This window comes from Thermobia domestica, chromosome 8 (assembly GCF_964235325.1).
Source record: "Thermobia domestica chromosome 8, izTheDome1.hap1.1, whole genome shotgun sequence".
In the NCBI taxonomy this organism is placed as follows: Eukaryota; Metazoa; Arthropoda; class Insecta; order Zygentoma; family Lepismatidae; genus Thermobia; species Thermobia domestica.
The window spans coordinates 116,719,136-116,742,288 of NC_137461.1; the positions used below are offsets into that span (position 1 = coordinate 116,719,136).

A 23,153-nucleotide genomic window follows, 5' to 3' on the forward strand; every position below is an offset into this window, starting at 1 on the left:
AAACAATAAAAATTGAAGAAAAGTATAAACTAAAATAAACTAAGAGGGATATCTCTCTATCATAGGTGTTTTGGTATTTAATTAATATTCTAGTAAGTATCTGTACTAACTCGAAGAGAAAAAATATGTTGCCTGGCAACGAAAATAATCGCAATATAATACTTTTATTTACTTCTGATGCAATACAACTCTTCATTCCACTGATTCCGTTTTAATATCTTACTCCGATTTTACCGTAATTCTTCGACTTAATCTTTTAAGAAATACACAATTCGACTTAATAGCGAAAACCACTTTAATGATTTTTTTTTTTTTTTAAATATGTGGCATCTATACTCATGTTAAATGAAATTTTCTTTAACTAAATATAAGGAATGGGAACGTAAGTTGTCCAAGTAGTGAATCATACAATTGTGACAATCTTAGAACAAAGCTATTAGTCACAGTGAGCTGGGCTCAAGATTTGTAGAATTCCTACAGACTCAATACCAACCACGTACATTAATTCCAGCATCTTTATGAAAATTAAATGAAATTAAATATTTCAGTTTTAAATCCCACAGTTTATGCCGTATAGGCTAAAGGAGACGATGATGAGAAATGAATAAATGAAGGAAGTGAGAGGAAACGGTAGAAAAAAAACACGCACATAACGTTTGTCCCACCATACAACCCACTTGGAGCGCTAGCATAGGCCGAGAGAGACGGTTGATTAAGGCAAGTTAATGATGATGCAATACTCGGTGGAATGATAATGTGGGAGGAAACGGGAATACTCCGTGAAAACACACGGACACGATATTGTCTTCCACAAACTTACTTGTCCGGGGATTGAACCAGAAACCCCACGCACCAGAAGTAAGCGCTCTACCGCTGAGCCGCCATGGCCCCGCAAACACTCAAGAAACTATACTTACTAATTTCAACTGAATTCTTAGCTTTTGGTGCAGCAATTAGTAAACATCACAATGAAATTGTTTGTGCTTAGAGAGAGGGAGATTATACAATTTTAAATAATTTCCTGCTGAACGTGACAAAATTTTTCACAATAAATGATAGATGTATTAGACTTACCTCTTTCAAAAAGTTCTTTTGAGCTTCTTCGTCCACACGATACAACTCTTTCAAAACCATCACCTCACTTGTATCACGATGCGTCACTTTATACACTTGACCGAAAAACCCTTTTCCCAAAAGTTCACCCTTCACGAGATCTGAAGCTCGGAATATCCGCTGGTTCTTTGGCTCAACACGGAAAGACCTTGTACGGGATAAATCACACACATCCTTGTTACTTAGAGGGGACCTAAAACAAAAATTCCATTATATAATGTTATTACATAAATATATGTCAATGTGCAGATGTTATAAGCACAAGCACATGTCATTTCTTATTAAAATATCTAGTAAGTCTTTTGATTATATTTCCATATGGTGCTCAACCCTCAAACTTTGGAACAAATACATTTTTCTGTTTTCTCTCGCTGTTGACTAGAATAATGGCGGATGAAATGAAATGAAATCTTCGAGTTTTACGTCCCATGGTTATGCCGGTGAGGCTAAAGGAGACGGTGATGATGAGTGATGAATGAAATGGTGGAATGAAGAAAGTGGGAGGAAACGGGAGAACCCCGAGGAAACAAACGCACACGGTGTTTGTCCACCACAAAGTTCACTTGGCGGGGGCTGGGATCGAACCCGGACTCCCAAGCACCAGAGGTGAACGCTCTACCACTGAGCCACCGCGGCCCCAATAATGGCGGATGTTAATAAAATCATGAAGTGATACTGCACCATCGTTCTCTTCAACATAGTACCATTTTGGTTTCGTTTTAATCCTCTACTTTTTTGATATATTGGGTAGACATGAGATATATTAGCAGGTTATTGGATTCATGATTAGAAACTAACTATATATATATATATTGTATTACAGTAAAATATGTTAACGTGGCTACCTGTCTTTCTTGATTTCTTTCCAATGGAACCTACATTTTCCCATAAGACATACATCACTCAATATTCTATAAGTTGACTACCATTGTATCTTGGAACTTGCATTGAAGCAATGTTATTCCTATGCTGTAATGTTAAATTCACCTCTGTACGTTGAACACCTACGTAATCTTTATTTCTTAGAAACCCGTTCAGAACATATTTTGCTGTTGTGTTTCGCGAGGTCAGTAAACTGAAGGGGGAGGATTAAAAAATGTCAATTGAAAGTAACTTCTTCAAAAATACTGCAAGTGGCTCCTTTATTGCTTTTATGACTATGTCGGCAAATATAGCAATCAATTAGTGCCGTTAGGGTTTCTAATTTATATTCTTTACTGCAAGACCACTTACTTTAGGGTTTTTTTTTTTTTTTTTTTTTCATCTTTTAATCTTTCTTTCCTTTGGGGAACCTGCAGCAAATTTACAGCAGATGACGGTAAGATACATGGTGCAAAGTGTTACAAAGAAAGATATATGAGAGAATAGAACAAGTCTTTTTGTTTGTTGCTTGCTGGTTTACAGTTATTTTTCAGATGCACAATCGGACGATTTTGGTGTTTCACTGCTAAGAGTGGAAAGCAAGGGTGCTGCGGGTGCTGAGAGGTGGATGATTTTGATTATTTCCTGACCGTGGAGTGTGAATGATGAACTAAGATAGATACTTATTTCACAGGATATTTTCATATTCCAGAAATAAATTTAACCGTTATTTATAAAATACGAACTAATATTTAGCTACTAATTAGTAGCTCCAATCTACGATAGTTTTTGTTTCAATAATTATTTATTTTCTGTAAGTTGGCCACTAAGCAATTGAAACAATGGTGGCCAAAATAGGCAGGTTTCACTGCTATCTTCTATTAAACGAAAGAGAAGTATTTGTTTCTGTAGCGGTTTTATCTATAAACCACTCAAACAGTGACAGGTTTATTTATGTATGTATGTTGTATTATTATTATATTATATTCTTGTTTATAATATGCACTCCTTGTTTATTTGTTGAAGTTTAGCAACCTTTTTCAACACCGGCACTATCGCCGTAAGATGGAATCCGAACCACTATAATGCGTTCAATGCTCTCCCACCGGAAAAATATACACTCCTGGTTTTAGGGATTATTATTGGTAGTACAGTATTATTATTCCGTCCGTTTTGACGGAAAACAAAAGTGTAAATTGTGTTTGAAGCTCGAATTAAAAGTATAATCAGTAATATTAAGTGTGTAATATATTTTAACCAGCAACATAATTTCAATTTTGCTAGGCGCGTGGGAGCAAGACACTCCGATATAAGCGGAGTTTTACGTTTTTCATTGATATCGTTACCCTATTGATCAAAATGTGTATCAACCTCAAACTCAGCAGAGGGAATAACTGCCCCTCATAGAGCCTCAAATGCCGCCCCTGATTTCAAGATTTTGCAATTACTGATTTCTATATACAACTTTCACAATGTCAACTAAAGTAAACTTCTTTCTAAATCTATCCATATCAACGGAAGTCTGTAAGCTGTATGATAAAAACACGTAACACGTAAAAATATACTTTTCAATTTAACGAAAATACCAGGAGTTCGAAACACGTCAGATGACAACCGTCAGGCGATGACTGCATCCCGGGCTGTTGGTAGCACTGTGTTGAAGCAAACTCAGTACTACGTGAGGAGTACTCGAACGATAATGTGCAGTGAACTGAAGACATTGATAGTATAAAATGGACACCTGTCTGATTTCCAAAGATGGGCATACGCTCAGTTATGTGATGCGATCGTGACAGAAGTGGCAAATGTGTTGGGTGTGTTACGAGGAACATTGCCCAAGATGATTACAACCTACAAAACTCACGGCGAAACCACATCGGTGAAGAGTGCTCGGAAGAAAACCCTCAATGACAGGTCCTGCCGAGCATTAAAGCGGATTACCACTCAGAATCGTCGTGCGACTACGGTGTAAGTAACGGAAAAACTCAAGCATCACCTCTCACAGCCTGTATCGAAATAATCCGTCACGAGTTACATGACATGGGCATATGGGATCAGGTTGCACTGAAGAAACAGCTAAGAGACCAGAACACTTTAACACGATGCCAATGGTACAGTAAACAAGAAACACGGACCTGTGATGACTGGAAACTGATAGGGTAGAATGAGTACTTCGTATTCCTATTGGAACTAAGATAAATGAGATCATTTATCTTACTTCAAATCATGGGCCGTGTTTATGTGTAGCGGACGCCCAAAGTGTATGATCCATAGTATTTCCGTCCAGCCAAGAAAAGTGCTGGCGAACTTATAATATTGTGGGCCGCAATATCTTGATTTCAGTGGGTCCCGTGCTGATGCTTACTGATCGCGTCACTGCCAGTGATTATGTTGCCATTTTAGGGAAACATGTACACTCTACGGTGCAGACGTTTTCGGGCAATAATGCCACATTCCGGGATGATAATGGGCTCATTCTCACAGCTAGAGCTTTTGCGGTATAGTCTGAGGAACTTCGGATGAAGTTGGACACCACTCCTGGCCCGCTGACTCCCCAGACGTCAATATAATTGAACACATGTGGTTCGTTTCGAAAACACGAATCCGACGCAGAATCTCGCCTCCATTTTCTGTTACGGAACTGAGTGATGCAACACACGTGAAATGGGATAATATTTCACTTACTACCACTTACGACCTCTATGACTCCAATTCACTTGCATCCGAGCTGTTCTGAGGGTGAAAGGTAGTCCAATGCCATATTGATCCGGCATGTTGTTCTTTTCTCAGATGTTTCTATTAAATTTGTGAGTATCTGTATATATATTGATGGGAAGAATGATGAAAGTTACAAAATATTCACAGAGTACATTCTATTATATTTTCATTTCTGACTTTCCACTGTCATATTTTTTTTTCAATTCAGTCAAATAGAAATATGGCAAATATAGACAGATAAATAAATAGTCACACACAGAGAGAAATATAGTAAACATTGTTATGAATGCTTTCAGTGAATGCTTTTGTATATACATGAAGGAAAACAATTCGGTGTGTAAGAGATACAGAGAAAGGTGTGTGTCAAGGGAGAGGAAAAGTAACAAATCTATAAAACTTAAAAAACAACTTCATTGCATTTTCTCTGTGGTCAATCATTGCACAATCCATAAATTAAAACATATTTACAAAATTGCACTAACCAAGTTTTTTTTTTTTTTTTTTCTGAGAGTTATTTGCGTTTAATGTCATGCTTTTATACTTAAATCATTCCTTTTAAATAAATGAAGTACCATTAAAGGGATGTTACTAACATGTTTGCTCATTTACCTAACTCTTACTTCCACTGATGCTGTCAAAATCACATTATTCACTTTACTCACAGTAGATATCACATATCGAATTCGTGTTATTATTCAGATCAAAATACTTTGTTGTCGCGAATTCTGTCGAGAAATTTGAAGATTATATAAAATGATAATCATGCCTGTTGTCCTATATGGCTGCGAAACATGGTTGCTTACTTTTGTGAGAGCTCTTGTGAACGCGGCATTAAATTTCCGGGTTCCGAAGGCCAGAGAGAGAGAGAGAGAAAGAGAGAGATACAATATACCTTTCTAATATGATAACATGTTCTATAAAGTTACAACTGATAGAAAATTGTGCTGTATTTATTACTTACTTTATCGGAGAAGTTATTGTGATGAACAAGCAGAAAATAATTTATTATCAATATCTTTAAAAAATCATGACGGTATCAAGCCAAACAAATTAATGTTTAATATGAAATATACTTTCAATGGTAATTTACGAATAAAAATTTGTTGGCTTGGTATAGACTTCAAAATGTTTTAAAGATAATAAAAATGAATTATTTTCCTGCTTTTCAGAATTTTTTAAAGTTAGTTTATTTATATATATTTATTTATTTTAAGTTTTTCTTCTACTTTTTAGTGTTTTTTTTAAGTATGTTATTTTTCTTTTAAGTTTGTTTAATATTTCCACTTTTTTATTATCCCAGTAGTTATCCCAAAGTTATATACGCAGAATATTTATTAAGGTAAGTGTCTAAACCAAAGATAGGACAACGTGTGTTCGAAGTTGGAGACCCAGCGGGAGCCCGTCATTCGCACTCCACATTAAGTGTTGGTCCATGTCTCATACAGACTCGGGGCTGAAAGAAACGCTAAATTCCAATATAACCAGAGGTAGGGCCCTAACTTCCTATAAAGTAGGCCAGCCTACGAAACATACACACTTTTTTAAGGTATCTATTGAAAAGATATGAACGATTTTACATTATTTTTAAATGGCAGGAAACTACATTGCAGCAACGTATGAAGAACAACATCATAAGGATTTTATGATACAATTTCACTTCCACGAAATGGTGGAATGTAGAAAGTGGGAGGAAACGGGAGAATTCCGAGAAAAGTCATGCACACAGTGTTAGTTCAGATATCAGATATTGTAACAAACAAAGAAGTGGGCGCTCGTAACCCAACTGAACATGTTCAAACGCTCGACGAAGATGATTATTAATTAGATTCCCTGTTTTCCCGTAAATGAAAAATATAAACTAGCTACTAAACAAAAGGAGGAGTAAAGCACATTTTTTTAAAGCTCTCACTAACTTGTAAATAGAAGATTCTACCCTGAAGAAGACTGCAAAAATCTAGGTACATACTATATTATTCGCATACGTCTTTATCGTTTACACAAGTAAAGGGCGAAAGACAAACACGCTGAATTCTAGTCTCGGTTGAATGAACAGGTGAAGTGCTACACACTAAATTTTACAGAAATGCAATTTTAACTTCTTATGACTACTCTCCATGGAACTATGATTAAAATGTCAACTTCTGTCATTTTACTCACAAATCAACTGTACAATTTATTTAACCTCTCCCATATTGCCTACACTTATTCTGCGAGTCTTTGAAAGAAGGGCAAAACGATGTTTAACCAACATTTTCTCATTGGCTTCATTCTTGTTTGTCACTTGTGTTTCACATCTTTTTTCACACACACTGAAATAATAAATGAATAAGCAAACCTCAAGCCTGCAAATAATATATATAACATACACATTCATTTTAATTGACAAATGATTTGAAGTTAATTTCATTTTAATAAACAACAGATGTCAGACAACTTCAATAATTTCCTTCCGTATAAAAATACGAAAGGTAAACTATGGAAACCTTACCCTTCGAGGAGACGTGAAGTCGAAGAGGAACGTTCCTTGCTGCCTTTTCCCCTTCTAAGTTGCCGACTTCTCGACCCACTGACATATCCTTCGTCTCTTCGTTTAAACAGCCTCTCTCGATCCTGAGTCTTTGGAGTGCTAATTAAAGGCACTGAAGGATACGGGAAACTCGGCCTTCTTCTCGACAGAGCATCAGGGTCATGCTCAATAGTTAACTACGGAAAAAGAGAGATGAAACAATTTAATAAATATGTTAATTTGATTTTCTTCTTCACACATGGTTATATATAATACTGTTTCCTACATTTAATATATGTTGTCTTAGTTTGAATACATTTCAAGCTCGATTTCCATTCGCTTGCTTCGAATATTATCGAACATACGAAATTACTAATTTTCACTGCTAGTCCCATGTAATTATATTAAAGATACATCCAACCGATAAGGAAACATATTCAATGAAAAAGCTACAAATAGTTACATTGTTTCTTTCCGTTATTTCAGCATTTTAAGAAATAGAAAAAAAATCTATCCTTAATCAGTGAAACAAATCTGTGCAAATAATACGCCGTTTCAGATTCTGACACCTGCACGAGTTTAGACGAGTGTGAAAACTCATGAGAGACATCATGTACATAGAAAGTTTTAAGATTTTTCATTTTGTCTCAATTTGATCAAGTAAGACTTCGATGTTCTTATGAAGAGTATCAAAGAAAACTTTAAAATTCTTCATTGGGTCTTAATTTAATCAAATAAAACTCCGCTATTCTTGTGAAGACTATAATAGAAGACTCTAAAATTCCTCATTGAGTCTGAATTTGATCAAAGAAAAATCCGGTATTCTTGTGAAGACTATGGCAGAAGACTAAAATTCTTCATTGAGTCTCAATTTGGTCAACTAAGATTCCGACATTCTTGTGAAGAGTTCCATAGAAAGTTTCATTGAGTCCCAATTCGATCAAACAAGACTCCGTTATCCTTAAAGATTAAAGATTACTTTAAATCATATTTCTTCTGGAGCCTAGTTCACTGTTCCAGTTTTTATTTGATTCTCACTGACTCGCTATACGGTACAATATCATTTGTCAAGAGCGTACATCTTGGAGCTGATATTTATTATTATTATTATTATTATTATTATTATTATTATTATTATTATTATTATTATTATTATTATTATTATAGCAAAATGGAATAAGCCTATATATTCGTTATTGAGATTTCTTCAAGTCTCAAGGCTCCACGACTATGCTCCTAGGTTAAATGACATGATCATAATGACAATAAATTAGAATGAATACAAGTTTCACATATATACAGGTTTCAATCAATAGTTTATGTGTACCAGCAAAGTTATTAAACAGATCTAACAGTACACTACTCGGGTACTACTGCATCTGTACAGATTTTTTTTTTTTTTTTTTTTTTTACTTTCTTTTTTCTTAAACACTACAGTGTGTAATAAATGTTCAATAATCACCCACAAGTAATCTAAGAGACCGTTTAAGAATATAGTGAGAATGTGCGTGTATTAATGATGCCTCTTTTTAAAAATCCTATTTGTTCTATTTTCTTTGTGCTGACAGCTCATCGATCTATTGCAATGGCGCTACCGTTAATTATGTGATCTCAACCTTATCACTTTACGTAAGAGGTCTAGCATTAAGTTCCTTCGATGTTATTCCTTTGGCGAATTGCTAATTTTACTCGTAAGTTTGTTGCATACGCATTATATTATTAAACTACCTTTCCTCACTACCTTTTTTCTCGTTGGATTAGCACGATAGAATACAAAGTAAAAAGAATCATTGCTTACCTGCAATACGCTATCTGAATATCGTATGAGATTTTCAATATGTTCAATTGATTGATCTTTCACAGGGGTTCCGTTCACTTCTAAAATTCTATCACCAATATGGAGGGACATAAGATCACTACTCATGTCCAGCCTAAAATTAACAAGAAATATTTTTAAAGAACTCTTTTAACATGTTATGGCAGTTAAAACATCTGCATACAGTATATCACAAATTACGAAATTATATACACTTAAATCATACTCTCTTCAGCAAAAGCAAACCAGAACAAATTCTCTTTTATAAATGCACTGGACATCCTGCGAAAAAGTACCATATGTGCATTTGACAAGAAATAACACTCACATTCCTCTAATAGCAAAACCATACCACTAATGCACTTCTGTATGTTTCAAATCCATGCAATTTGTGCAACTTAAGTACTTTAATACCCCAGACTGGATTCCATTTACCCATATCGGGACGAAATGTAGTATAAAAGATTTCGTGAAATCTGAGTGAACTTTTTCTTTCGTTTATATATATATATATATATATATATATATATATATATATATATATGTGTGTGTGTGTGTGTGTGTGTGTATTCTAGAATGTATTGTCATCAAATTTACTTCATGCAATAATCCCCTGATTTCAATAACAACATATTAATAAATCATCAATTATTGACGCGACGCAAGATAAATCAATGTGAAAAACATGCCTAATACACTAAGCTTCTTAGGAAGTATAAAAACACTATTTTTCCGTATTATTCTTGTATATGTTTTTACGAGTTAATTACTTTAATATTTATAACTCATCAATTTAAAATATGCCCTATATCAATTTAAACGACCTCTTTCTTTAAAAGCATATTTCTTAACTTTCTGGGATTAACTCATGTAGCTAAATACGAATAAAAATGTTATAACCAACAGTAAACGAAAGACTAAGTTTAAATATTATATATCCATTAATATACGACCAATATATAGATATATAATAGTCGTTATATAAGACGACTAGTGATGCACGAGTAGAAGTAGCATAAGGAAGTAGTTTGTTGTCAGTTTAACAGTTCAAGTTCTTATTTAGAAATATGGAAAACTAGCGAATTTTAACATAATATGGATAATAACAATCTGCTTTTTAAACAGAATGATCTATCTATGCAATTGACTGATTCATCTTGTGTGCACAATGTTTTGCTCAAACTTACCGTCAATTGAATATCATTTTCAAAAGAGTTAAATCAAAATTATTTGCAAACCGGACTAGTTTCGAAGTTATATTCGTGGAAATATTGCAGAGTAACATTTTTTTTAACACTTTGTATCCAAAATACAACAATAATTTGTCCATTAAAACACCTGGACCTTATGTCGAAAGTTAGCAGTTTTCAACACGAAAAGAAGTGGTTCATAAAGAAAGTTAAATTGGAAAAAATTAAGTGTTAACGCTTGAAACTAAGGGAATAAATGTTACTTAATGCATTACTATTGTATACAACAATTAGTGCATTAAGGTGGTTTTCATCTTTTTTTGATATCATGCGGAAAAAAAAAACTTTAATGTTTTAAAGGCCTGACTTCACTCACAAGCGGCCGAAAAATTATCATTACGAACTTATTCTTCTACAAAGGCCGGCATCAGAAAATCTGCCACTCCTACTAAAAAATCTTAACACTATCGTCTAAAAGTTAGGCTTAAACGTCACTGACTTTTCTAATAGTTTATTTGTCGCATTATATTCGTATTTCGTATAATTTACGCCGATTTTGGTACACCGTTAGAAGAACTGGTACTGCCTTCTATAGCCTTGATCAGAGTAATTTTCTAGTTTAATAAAACTTCTCCTTTTACTTTTGAATAACTTCTGAATGAACAAGCAAATGGAATATGATTTTCAATGCTTTCTGAATCACCTTCACTTTACTTTATAGACAGTTCTATTGTACTTTGTTTATAGTTAATAGAGTTATTTCCTAAATTATGTTACATTTCAAAGTAAACATGCCAAAAACGACGCAAAAATACTTTTTACGATTATTTACAAATGCCTATCAATAATATCCCCTGCTCTCTTATTACTGCATTATCTTACTTCTGTTTTCAACTTATAAATGAGTAATTATACTCTGCTTTCAAAATATGCAATGCAGGTCGCTTCAACAATAACTTAAAGAAAACATATAGTTCAGCTGCTGATATCCCCATTAAACCACAAACAAACAATAACTTGCATACAGTTTAATTATGATGAGACATTTCTCATCTATCTCTCGTCCTTTCATTTAATTTATGTACTGAAATCAACCTATCATAATTATGATCTCACTTTCCATTTTCCCATTTGATTATTCTTTTAGCCTTGTTCTCACACACCATAAAATCGATAATTTTCTTTCCATAGATTGGCCAACTATATTTGCGCATTTAATATCTTCGTTCAGAAGTGTTTATCCAACTGGACCAAGATACATACTCTTTCTCGGTAATGATAATTCTGAAAACCAATAATTAATTTCAACATATTTCAGTAAGCTTCGTTTATGCCTCTGAATTACTTCTGTCAGAAATTATGTAAATACAATGTGTAACTGCACTTACCACCCTCCTAGTTTTGTGCTTCAATTAGAGAGATAATATCGAACAATCTTGGATCTATCTTAACGCCAAAGATAAACAATGGAAAGTATGTGATTAAAAAAAAGAAATATTTCAGTTAACACCCCATGATTATGCCTTTTAGTTTAAGGGAAACGATGATTAAGGCAAGTGAATATGATGGGATAATTGGTGGAATGAGAAAGTGGGAGGAAACGGGAGTACCCTGAAAAAACCCGTGGACACGATATTGTCTACCACAAACTTAGTTGGCCGGGGATAAGTACGTAATTAATTTAGAAATTTATTATGTGCATCTGTTTGTCTTCTAAAATATGTACGCTTCCTTGTAGGTATCAAAAACAATTACTCTTGAAAAGCTACGAATCATGTTGAAGCGTAAACAAGTAAATATTCAATACGCTTTTACATCACTCATACACACTTAACTTTAGATTTTTGGAATTAGTGAACATTCAAGGATAACCCTTACAAAAATGCCGTTCTTTTTATTCTTTTTAACTTGAGGACATTCTTGGCATTCCCAAGAATGGATCAAATATCCTCGCTGCATGAAGCATAAAATTAGGGAAGCGGTAGAAGTAGCTACACACTTCGATTTTCAACAAATCTTCGCGTGGCAAAATAGACATTATTTTACCCTTTTGAAGTTTATGATCACTTTATTAGTATCTGAAAATTCAAACACACAAAATAAAACACATATATCAAACAACTTATGATTACCTGAGCTACTCATAGAGACTAACTGCCTACATGAAATCCATTCTACTTATTAATACATATCATTCTACACAATAATCAATTAATATACTTTTCTTAACTTTACAGATACAGCAACAGTACTAACTCTTCACTAATTTAGAGAAAATATATATATTCCTATTTACAGATGAAAAAAAGAAATAAAAAATATTATAGTACTGAAGTATAAGATGCGTATTTCATTAATGCTGCAATTACACACACATATACACACGGACATTTCATACCGGCTGAAATACCTAAATTTCAATTAGAATATAATTTTCCGATGAACTTAGCTAAAAGCAAAAGATAATCATTACAAATTTTGTTACCAAAATGATGTTGGCCACGCTCAAGTTCTTAAACCAGTGAAACAGAAATTTTTATTTCATCTCTATTTCGAAGGTTATTCGTAGGTTATCATGTTGATTAAAATCCGAACGACAACCGTACTAAATTATTCTCCGTTTCTGTAATGTTTCTGCTCCGTTATTAAACACAGTGTAAGCATAACATCTTTCACTATCACTGAACTTCACACACTACTCTGCTACATCATATGGTCGACTCCGGTTTAAATCATAAAATCTAATACATAAAATTGAAAGTGACAATGTTTTTGACTTCATAACTCTACCCGACTGATCTCGATCAAATTTTCAACATACATGAGGTTTGGATCTAGTTCTTTTCCCCCCTTCACATTTCACTTTGACGGTAGAACTTAGGAAAGAGGAGAGGGATATATATATATATATAAATAAATAACTGGTTCATACTAGCTTTGATATTTTAATTAACTTACACTAGGGTGGATTGATTTAAATCAGTCTGATTTAAATAACTTGATTTTTTAAAATAAAAATCGTTGATTTAAATCAAATTCCGAAATAATTTAGTGAAAATAAGTAAAGTCCCGTTTCTGTTCTGTTATTTCGATTATGGAAGATGATAATCATAATACAATGAGACTCAAATGTACAGTACGTACAGCATAGTATGAAAACAAGTGTCATGCAGAGGATGATTAGGGAAAATCCCGCTTTGAACGGGTAACAGGCCAATCCTGTTTTCTTCTCTTCGTAACAAAGGGTTTATATTGTAAATCGTTAACTATTCCAACGGGAGAATCACCATCGACATTTAAGACGATTTTTTTTGTGTGTGCGTATCGGTTTGTTTGTTCCCAGATAATAGGACGTATTTAGAGGGGTCCTATACCTTCTCCAATTTTTATTTATTTTTTGTTAATTTTATAACTTTAGGCGAAATGTATGTATTTCGTGCCGCAAGCTAGTTACAATTTCCTTAAAAATATGCCCCTGCCAAATATCAGTAACTTATGTGGGAACGTTGCTGTACTTTTTCTTTAACGCTTACCTTTTAAATTATATCACCTATTTTTAGGTGATAGGATAAAATCTTCAATGTACGATTAAAAAAATACCAATAAATCTTTTTACTTCGTTTTTCTCAGGACTGAAGGCATTGTAGAGCACGTTACATATGCTTTCACGCCTCTCTGCGTCGAGACATAGAATGTGATGACGTCATAAATTTAAAAAATATATTTTTTGTTGTGCCTATTTTTATTATTTTTTGGCGGGCCTACATTTTGCATTCAGAAGACTGAAATTCTGCACACTCGTTCAGTGCACCCTTAGTATTTTTCAGATGATTTCAGATCTCTGCGTGAAAACAGGGGGGTTCAGAGGGGTAAAAATGTAAAAGGATATTTTTAACAAAAAATAGCTTTCTTCGCGATTTTCCAGCCTAAGATGGAGACATATGAATGGTATCATCTGTAAGGCTGTTCTACTCTAAAAAGAATGATGTACGAACCATGATCTTAGGATAAGTAGGGATGTCTCAGGAAACTGTTACTTGAGACCCTCTTTTATACGGGAATCTGGGGTATTTAGGGATATTACTTTTCGCGGGCTTACTTTTGCATCTAGAAGTTTGAAATTTTGGACACTCATTCACTGCATCCCTTAGTATTTTTCAAATTTGTTCCAGATCTTTGCCTTTAAACAGAGGCGGTACAGGGGGGTAACAATTTAAAAAAAAGAAAGGTATTTCTTAACAGAAAATACCTTTTTTCGTGATTTTCCAGCCCCAGATAGCCTACACGATGCAGACATTTGAATGGTATTGTTTGAAACTATTTTTTTCTGAAGAGAATAATGTACAAATCATGATTCTAGGATAAATGGGGATGTCTGAGGAAATTTTTATATTACATCCGGGTCATCTGGGGAATTGTGGGGATGTTCTTAGCTCATTGTTAAATATTTTTCCAGCCCTTACTATTCTAGAAGCTTGAAATTTTGTACACACATTTAGTACACCCTTAGTATTTCCCAGTTGATTTTGAGATCTGTGCGTTAACACAGGAGAGTCCAGAGTGGATAAAAATTTGAAAGAAAAAAAAATCAGAAAAAATACCGACTTCTCTCAAAATTTTTCGCTTCAGAGACATGATAGGGAAAATGTGAATGTTACCGTTTTAAAGGCTGTTCTATTCTGAAGAGAATGAGGTATGAACCATGAACCTAGGATAAATAGGGATGATGCTTGACAGAAAGTCTTATAATTTACCAAAAAAAAAAAAAAAAAAAAAGCCATAATTTAAAATTGTAAAGAAACATTGTTTGGGATTGATATAGGTTAAAGATAGGAGATTAATTCAAAATTCAACCCCAATATTTTCACTTAAATGGCATAATTGGCATTTAATTCTAATTCGTAATGCTTTCTCTTTAGTTCGCGACTTGTATTATACGAGGAGAAAGATTTGATTTAAATCAAAAGAATCGATTTAAATAAAAAAAATCATCAAAAATGATTTTTTTAAATCATATTTTTTTTTTCACCCTGACTTACACTAAAAGTACAAATCGCTGAGCAAAGCATCTTATATATAGATATTCGTATCTAACATTCGTAGAGATATGAAGATGACCTTAATTATATATTTTTTATTCCTGATTCTTTCAAAATTATCAAGTTGCTTTTCAAAATCCATACGAAATCCATTAAAACTTTTAATTCTTGATTCTGCATCATACATTACAGTAATTGCTTTACCATTATTAACACACTTCCCTGTCTTATAAACTCCTTCATTACACAAGAAATAAGCATCTTACACATTATAGAAAACAGAAAACAGATATAAAACTAATTCGTGGTTATACACACTTTTGTTCAGAACTTAAAAAAACAAAATCCTTACAAAAGAATAACTACAACTAAAAAAATAAAACAATTTACAAAATCATAATCACATCGTACAGGTACACTGCCCTCATGCAAACATCGCTATGGAAGTTTCCCATACATAACTGTCAAGGCTATCTCTACTCTACCGTATCCAAGCGGAAATATGTATTCTCTCTAAATGAAAACAAATACAAAAGAAAACTGCCAAGCTAGGAAATATCATATTGAAAGCATCTCACAGCATAAGCAGTGGGGAAAAAAATATAAACAGAAAAAGTCTGAAGCAAGCAGAAACACAATCACAAGGTCATTCCTAAATTACCTATAACGCTTCAGGTGGCAGCACAACCTAAATGCTGCTTCTAGAAGTGAAACTGCAAATTTGCCCACTTTTCCATGAACATTACTGAGGAACCTGCAAGAACAATCGATCAGTTGCTTTCCTGTCTATCAGACAAGAAAGAACTGGCTCTGACTCTATTTATTATTTTCTTTCTAAAACGTAAATGTGGGCAATTAAAACTGAACATATTTCATAAGACTAATGCATATAAGAAAAATTCTGTGATACGATTAATGCTAAATTTCACACTTATGGAAAGCTTTTCGATTTATTTCATGTCTGTCCCGTATGCAGTCGACTGTGTCAATGTTCTAATGAGGTTCTATGGAGTGCGGCAGGAAGATCCCTCCTACTTGGGAAGTTACCAAATTATAACCAAAGAAGATACAGCAATTGCTTTTATTTTTTTAATTATTTCTAGTAAGTACACAAAATACTATTTTAAATCGACTTTTGATGTACTTCATTATTGATGCTAAGCGTGAAGCTGGTACGAAATCCATACTGTCGGGGACCCATTTTTTTTTAACACCCCCTCTCAATAAAAATGTACAATGTTCTCCCGACCACGTCATGGTGTAGCTGATTGACAATACGATCTCCGCCATGGTACATGTTCCTCCCAAATCGTAGAGTACTTTGGTGCGGCAGAACAGCGAACTCTAGGTACGTAGAAGTTTAGGAGACCTAGAGATACACACGCACGATAATAATACGAAAAAATGTCTCAGAACATTTGTAAGAATGCAAAAACAGTTTGTCTGCTATTTAAGTTTTCGGAAGGAATATTTTCCGTGACTAAGACTTCAGGGTAGAGTTAAAAGCTTAAGTGTACAATGAGTTTTTTTTCTTCGAAAATTAAAATTTGAAGTAGAAGGACTGGTGTCTTCTCATTTCTAGTCAACTACTGTATAATTTCCAAGTAAACCTTTTTTTTTTCTTTCTTTCTTTCTTTTTCTATCTGATACGGAGAAATTTGAATACATTTTAGGTTTTAAAAAGTATCATCATTCTATAATGTTTTGATTTAGACATCAGGAAAAAAAAAGTGATATAACACTGTCTAATTCTCACAACAAATTCCTTCTATATCTTCGAAAATTAAAATTTGATCTCTCTTTTGAAAGAAAATATTTGTATGTGTATGTATTTCTTACTTTTAGTTTCATGTATGTTGTTATTTTTGAACTTCGGAATTAGCTATACACTTGTACAAATGGACAAAATATTTCACTGTTGAACTTTATAATGGAAATCCTTTTTCTCTGAAACGTGTAAGGCTGGAAAAATAATTTCTTAAGTGTAAGGCTGGAAAAACAGCGCGGAATCTTACTTTTACGTTCTTTAATTCTGGAGGATGACTAATAAAGATGATAAGAAGTAGAAAACGAAATTATTTTGAAACAATCGGTGCAGTCATATGTTCATCGTGGAAAAGACATACATCTTACAGCTCTTAAAACACTATACTTCAGCAACAGAAAAAAATTTTTATTAGCAGCAGCTTGGCAGTAATTAGCTTAAATGTTAGTTGTATTAGCTCTTTTCTTGTTTAGATTACTAGCGCATGGGAAAAGTGATATTCTGAACACATACTCTACACCTAGACCTACAATTTAAAATACACTACATAAATAACATACATACACTACACACGTACTTAGCGAGTAGGAAACTGTAGTCATCTCTAAGTACATCATTACTGATCTATAGTTTTCTTTAGAAACAAAGAAAATACGTTATTTGATACATTGTCGTCTAAGATTCAACACCGCGTATCTCCAATTTTAGCGAATTAGTTTTTGATACCATTAGAATCAGTATAGGGTGGCGCAAATCTGGTTAAGTAGTACACTTGTACCACGACAAATGGCTCTGTTATTCCCTCAAAGTAATATCGCGTATAATTAGGCTGAAACTAGTTTTTGAAGTGTTCTTTTTATCTCTACTGTAAAATTAGTGAAATGTTACTTAGGCGGTATTGAATCTCAGGCGACGATATTTTTAACATTTTTGGCAATTATTTAGTATTATCTACTGCAAAGTTTATTTGTTTATATAATATTAGCTTGGCACGCATACGTTCTTTCTATTGAAAATGAAGTTGTCTGGAACGCCACAGCTACACCACACAAACAAATAACTCACACGAAATAACAGTAAGTGGATTTTCGAGGGTCACATTCGTTTCTAGAGAGAAATAACATGTAAATACGATCATGCTAACATAAACTATTCTTTATCCAATTTGACATGATGGTTAGCACGATTTTATAGGGAAAGATCATACATAAATTTATGGCCAGCCTTAATCCCAAACCATTTTCAACACAATTCCACATTTGTCCAATCTATCCAAGGGAAAGAATATGTATATAAACCTAAATTATGCTGAAAGCGCTTTTCTGAAAAGAAAAAACAGAAGGAAAACGTCTCTATGGCCACAACTGTTAAATTAGATTGCAAACTGCTACAATATTCGCCATATACTCGGGATTTGGCCCCCTGACTGTTTCAACTTCAGAGACCTGAAGAACTGGCTCGCTGAAAAATTTGCATCTGATAAGGAGATTTTTTGACACAAAACGCCTGTTTTGCGTCATTTGACAAATTTTATATTCTGAACGGCATTAAAAAGTGAAGCTGGAGAAAGAATATCGAGTTAAAGAAGACTATGTCGAAAAATAAATTGATAACCAGTACAAAACACAATGCTTTTACTTCAAAATCAGGACTTACCAAATGACCCTCGTGCGGTACGTATCTTCAAAATTGAAACAAAACCTTTAGTTTCCCTATCCGCCACATTACTTTCTGTGAGATCCCGAACATCTCACAATCCTATATATGGCCTCCTGCGAGTTCTATTTAAATTACTAAATGGAAAAGCCCCATAATGCATAAATTTTCTACGAATCTAGAATAAAGTTGAACAACGTGTACTTACAAAAATTCCACAAAACAAACGTACGAGAAGAATAATTGAAACAACGCTGGAGACAATGCATTCAAGCGAATGAATTTGATATATCTACACTCAATAGCTCTGGAATATTGATTTTATATTATCATTGTGTTAACAAATATTATTAATATTTATCAATATTAAGTTAGTTAGCACCACAGAAGAAACTGACCGCTGAACTGAACTGACGGGACTCACAACCCCAACCTTCTGCTGTTGGAAGGAAAATCTACCAACTGATCTACTCCAAGGCACGATCAGTTTTGGTGCCTTATTTGTTGGGACTTGAATTCTGTCAGTTCAGCTGTCAGATTTCTCTGTATTATCCTTAGTATATTAACCGTACTAGGTGCAAATATAATTTAAAGAATTCAGTTATCTAAAATACTGTTATACACATTGTATATCAGCCAGTGCAACCTTACTTTTTTTTTTTTTAAGCGTACAAGGACACTTATGAATGCAAAAACTGTTGCATTTCACTTAACATGTTGAAGTCTTCCTTCTCGTTAAGTTAAGGGTGATGGCCACACTGATTTTTAGCTTACTAAAAGGATTTTTTTTTAAAAAAAAAAAAATATGAATGGGAATGTAGTATTACTAAATTTATTGGTTCTTTTTCATTATTTTCATACCCCATGCCACGTGAAAGTAAATTTATATACACTTTAACACATATCCAGTAAAAGCACTAATAGAACACTCAGCTTTCAAGTTACTTAAGGCTTTAGTTACGGAAAATGAAATTCGTTTATATTTGCTATAATTAATACATATGTTTTGTTTTCAAGTTCCTGAACATAGTCCCAATGAACACAAAGCTCTTAATACTAATAACTGTTTCGCTTCAGTCTGCCAACAAAGTACGATTTATGCTTTATACCCTCCCAAGGGCATGTACTACCCTATTTGTACAAATCAGCCTCTTTCAATGTTTTACATAAACTATCACTCCAAACGTAGCAATTTCTGAACTTTGTGTCCATTGAACTTTTTCAGTACGACCTACAAATATTCCATACATGTTTTAGCTTTAGCATATTTCACCTAAACCCTTTTCCGTAATTACCAAAAGCCGAACAAATAATGAGCTTCTGAATGACCGTTGCTTAAAAAATTTCCCAGTTTGTCAGTTTACTGGATAATGTAACTTTTGACTAGAATATACCTACGAATGTCATTTTTAGAAATCAAGGGACAATAACTACAACACTGAAAAATAAATGAATTGTTTAAAATTCAGCCCATATTAATGAAAAATTTAAATCTTCCCCTATAAATCACACCTAAAACAACTTCAAATAAGCACGTCTCAAATCTGTAAAAATTACTACTAAATGTGCTAGAAATTACCATTAAGAGTAACTTCTTGAAGATCTAAACCCTACTGGTGTGTACAATGAGTGAGTGGAAATGAAAATATCATTATATAGGAGTTAAATTCTACCGCGGAAAAATCTGAACATTGATATCTTTAGATCATTTGATGGCAGGAGTTTATCAGTACCACTTTGCATTTGTCTGAAATGCTTAAAGAACATCTTGCATACCTCAGGATAACAAAATACTGGAAATGTGGATTACTTATACTTACTCAGAGATTCTTAAACCTCGACACCCGTACGAATCTGTGATTGGCATTCCTCTTGAGTTCTCCATACTCAGTTTGATGCCACGCTGACCATCGGGGGTTGGAGGAAGTTCTACAAGGCGTATCGAGTGGGGTTTCCGAACAAATGGGGACGTCTTATTCAGAGGTTGCATCTGCCGCTTATAACATACCCCACTGTGGAATACAAAATGAATTAATATAAAAACAACAGATTGCCAGCTATCTTTTGTAATAATAGCAAATGTCTTACTCAAAACTTGGGTAAACATTTTATCCTAAAACCATGATAACTGGACTGGACTGGACCATCGTACAAAGAAAATCTAGAAAATATCAATCGTAAAACTGAAAACAAAGTTATTATAATTATTTATCTACATACTCAAAGCTACCACTATTTCATGCATATATTATATCCAACGAAAGAAATAGAAAGTTAAAAAAAAAGTTTAGTTCTTTTATACAGCAACATAGTACTAAAACTAGAATTGAAAGCACCACATATTGTTTCAAGAACTGAAAAATTATTAAATGAAATACTTACCAATAGAGCTTTGATCGTTCAACCAAAGCATATGCTTCGCCATCACCAATGAATCCACCACAAGAGCTGCAGCAGAAACATTCAGGATGGAACTTGTGATCACCAGCCACCATTACGGGACCAGTAATTATCTGAGAGGCAAAAAATGAAAGAAAGAACAATGTTTATCCAGTTTGTTTTCGGTGTAAATATGAATATGTTTAAAAAGACGATTGTGAATTTATAAAATAATATACACTGACCAGCCAAAACATTATGACCGCCTGGTACTTCCAAATAAAGTCATTGGGCTGACGTAAATCACATGATACAACAGAACTGATCACAAGACGATGACAGGGATCTTACTTAATCAATTAGTGTGGTATTTGGGCGTAGAATGGGGAAGGTTAGCGATATATCAGAATTTGATAGGGCCCACATTGTTATGACCAGACGGCTGGAAACGAACATCTCAGAATCAACGCGACCTATTAGGTGTTCGCGAGCGAATGTGGTTATTTAACAAACGTGGGAAAGAACGGCGAAACCAGCACCAAATCACAAGCTATGATGCGGCCACACCTCATTAAAAGACTGTCGAGGTTGATATAACAGGAATAGATACAGTACGAGTGTGTCTAAGCACATAATTTACTGCATACTGTTAGATTTGGACCTCCACAGCCGACGTCTCACATGTGTTCCAATGTTAACCACACGGCATCATCGATTACTGGAATGCACACTTGTCCATCGTCATTGGACTGGCAAGCGAGCAATGACACAATATTGCATGGTCCGATGAATCACGATACTGCTTTCATCACATCGAAAACCGGATCGGAATCGATCGTTTTCCAGGGGGGAACAACTGTTCCAGCCGTCCACAGTAGGACGACGACAGGACGATGGTGGCTCTATTATGATTTGGGTAACCTTCACATGTTCATCCGAGTAGTGCGTGTAGAGAGCATCATGACTGTTTAACCAGCTATATACAGAACACTACTGATCATGTACACTCATTAATGTAGACCAGGTTTTCAGCTGGCAATGGCATCTTTCAGAAAGACAACAATCTTCTGCTGCAGTGTTCCGAGGACGACAGTAGCTGTAAATGTCAACTGCTGCAATAACCTCAAACCCGCACTATATTTACCAACTGAACACCTTTGGGATGTCATTGAATATCACATCCGAGTCATCGTGGTATGTATAAGAATTATGAGTTGTGTGTGCAGATGTGGTGCGCCACACCTTCAGCCATCTGCCAAAGCCTCACTATTTACATGCCAAACCGCACTGCCTCTGTTCTGTGAGCAAATGTGAACATACCAGATATTAAGTAGGTGGTTATACTGTTTTGGCTGCTCAGTATATACGGGTTTTAAAACGGGATAAAACAAAAAGTCGGCAAAGCTAAACAAACAATTCAAAATCACAATAAGCAAACAATGCTCCTCTCTAGTTTATATAAACAGCAAGTACGGTACAGTGGAAAAGCTACACGTACCATAAATCACTGGCAATGTAATTTTTATCTCTAACTGGTTGCTCTTGCCAATTATTATGCAATCTATAACCTTGTATCTTAGTTTTGTATGTTTATTTGAAATATTATAAAATAAGAACATTCCTTGGTGAAACTATAATTCTTGTAAAAACATATTTTGTGGAATGTAATGTGTCTAACTAACTAACTAACTCTATGGCCTATGGAACCTGGAGGTTCAGTGCCGCGTTCACAAAAGCTCTCCACTGACTTCTATCCTTAGCTAATTGGATCCAGTTTTTACTTTGTATTCCTATCTCTGCGAGATCCATCTTAATATTATCCTCCCATCTGCGCTTAGGTCTTCCTAATGGTCGTTTTCCTATGGGTCTACCAGTAAGACTTTGAAAGCGTTTCTACTTTCTTCCATTCTAGCTACATGACCTGCCCACCTAAGCCTCCTAGACTTGGCGACCCTAACAATGTTGGGTAAACCGTATAAACTATGTAGTTCCTCGTTATGAAGCTTCCGCCATTCCCCATTCTCGTTCCTCTTGGGTCCGAATATTCTTCTCAGGATCCTGTTCTCAAATACTTTCAGTCTATGTTCTTCCCTGAGAGTAAGCGACCATG

The 23,153-nt window shown here is 34.3% G+C and overlaps 1 protein-coding gene across 4 annotated transcripts in view; it reads right to left on the reverse strand.

The window, feature by feature from the left end:
- The window catches only part of LIMK1 (LIM domain kinase 1), a 93,342-nt gene that overhangs the window by 41,039 nt on the left and 29,150 nt on the right, over positions 1–23,153 (reverse strand). For 3 of the 4 annotated variants that reach the window (XM_081768909.1, XM_081768910.1, XM_081768911.1), the window contains exons 4-9: positions 21,047–21,177; positions 20,485–20,676; positions 15,905–15,997; positions 8,997–9,129; positions 7,181–7,395; positions 1,075–1,306 (exon numbers count right to left, since the gene is read on the reverse strand). In XM_081768909.1, the coding sequence (XP_081625035.1) occupies positions 1,075–1,306; positions 7,181–7,395; positions 8,997–9,129; positions 15,905–15,997; positions 20,485–20,676; positions 21,047–21,177 (996 nt within the window). The remainder of the gene's footprint in view (positions 1–1,074; positions 1,307–7,180; positions 7,396–8,996; positions 9,130–15,904; positions 15,998–20,484; positions 20,677–21,046; positions 21,178–23,153) is intronic. The other variant, XM_081768912.1, reaches the window with a different exon arrangement.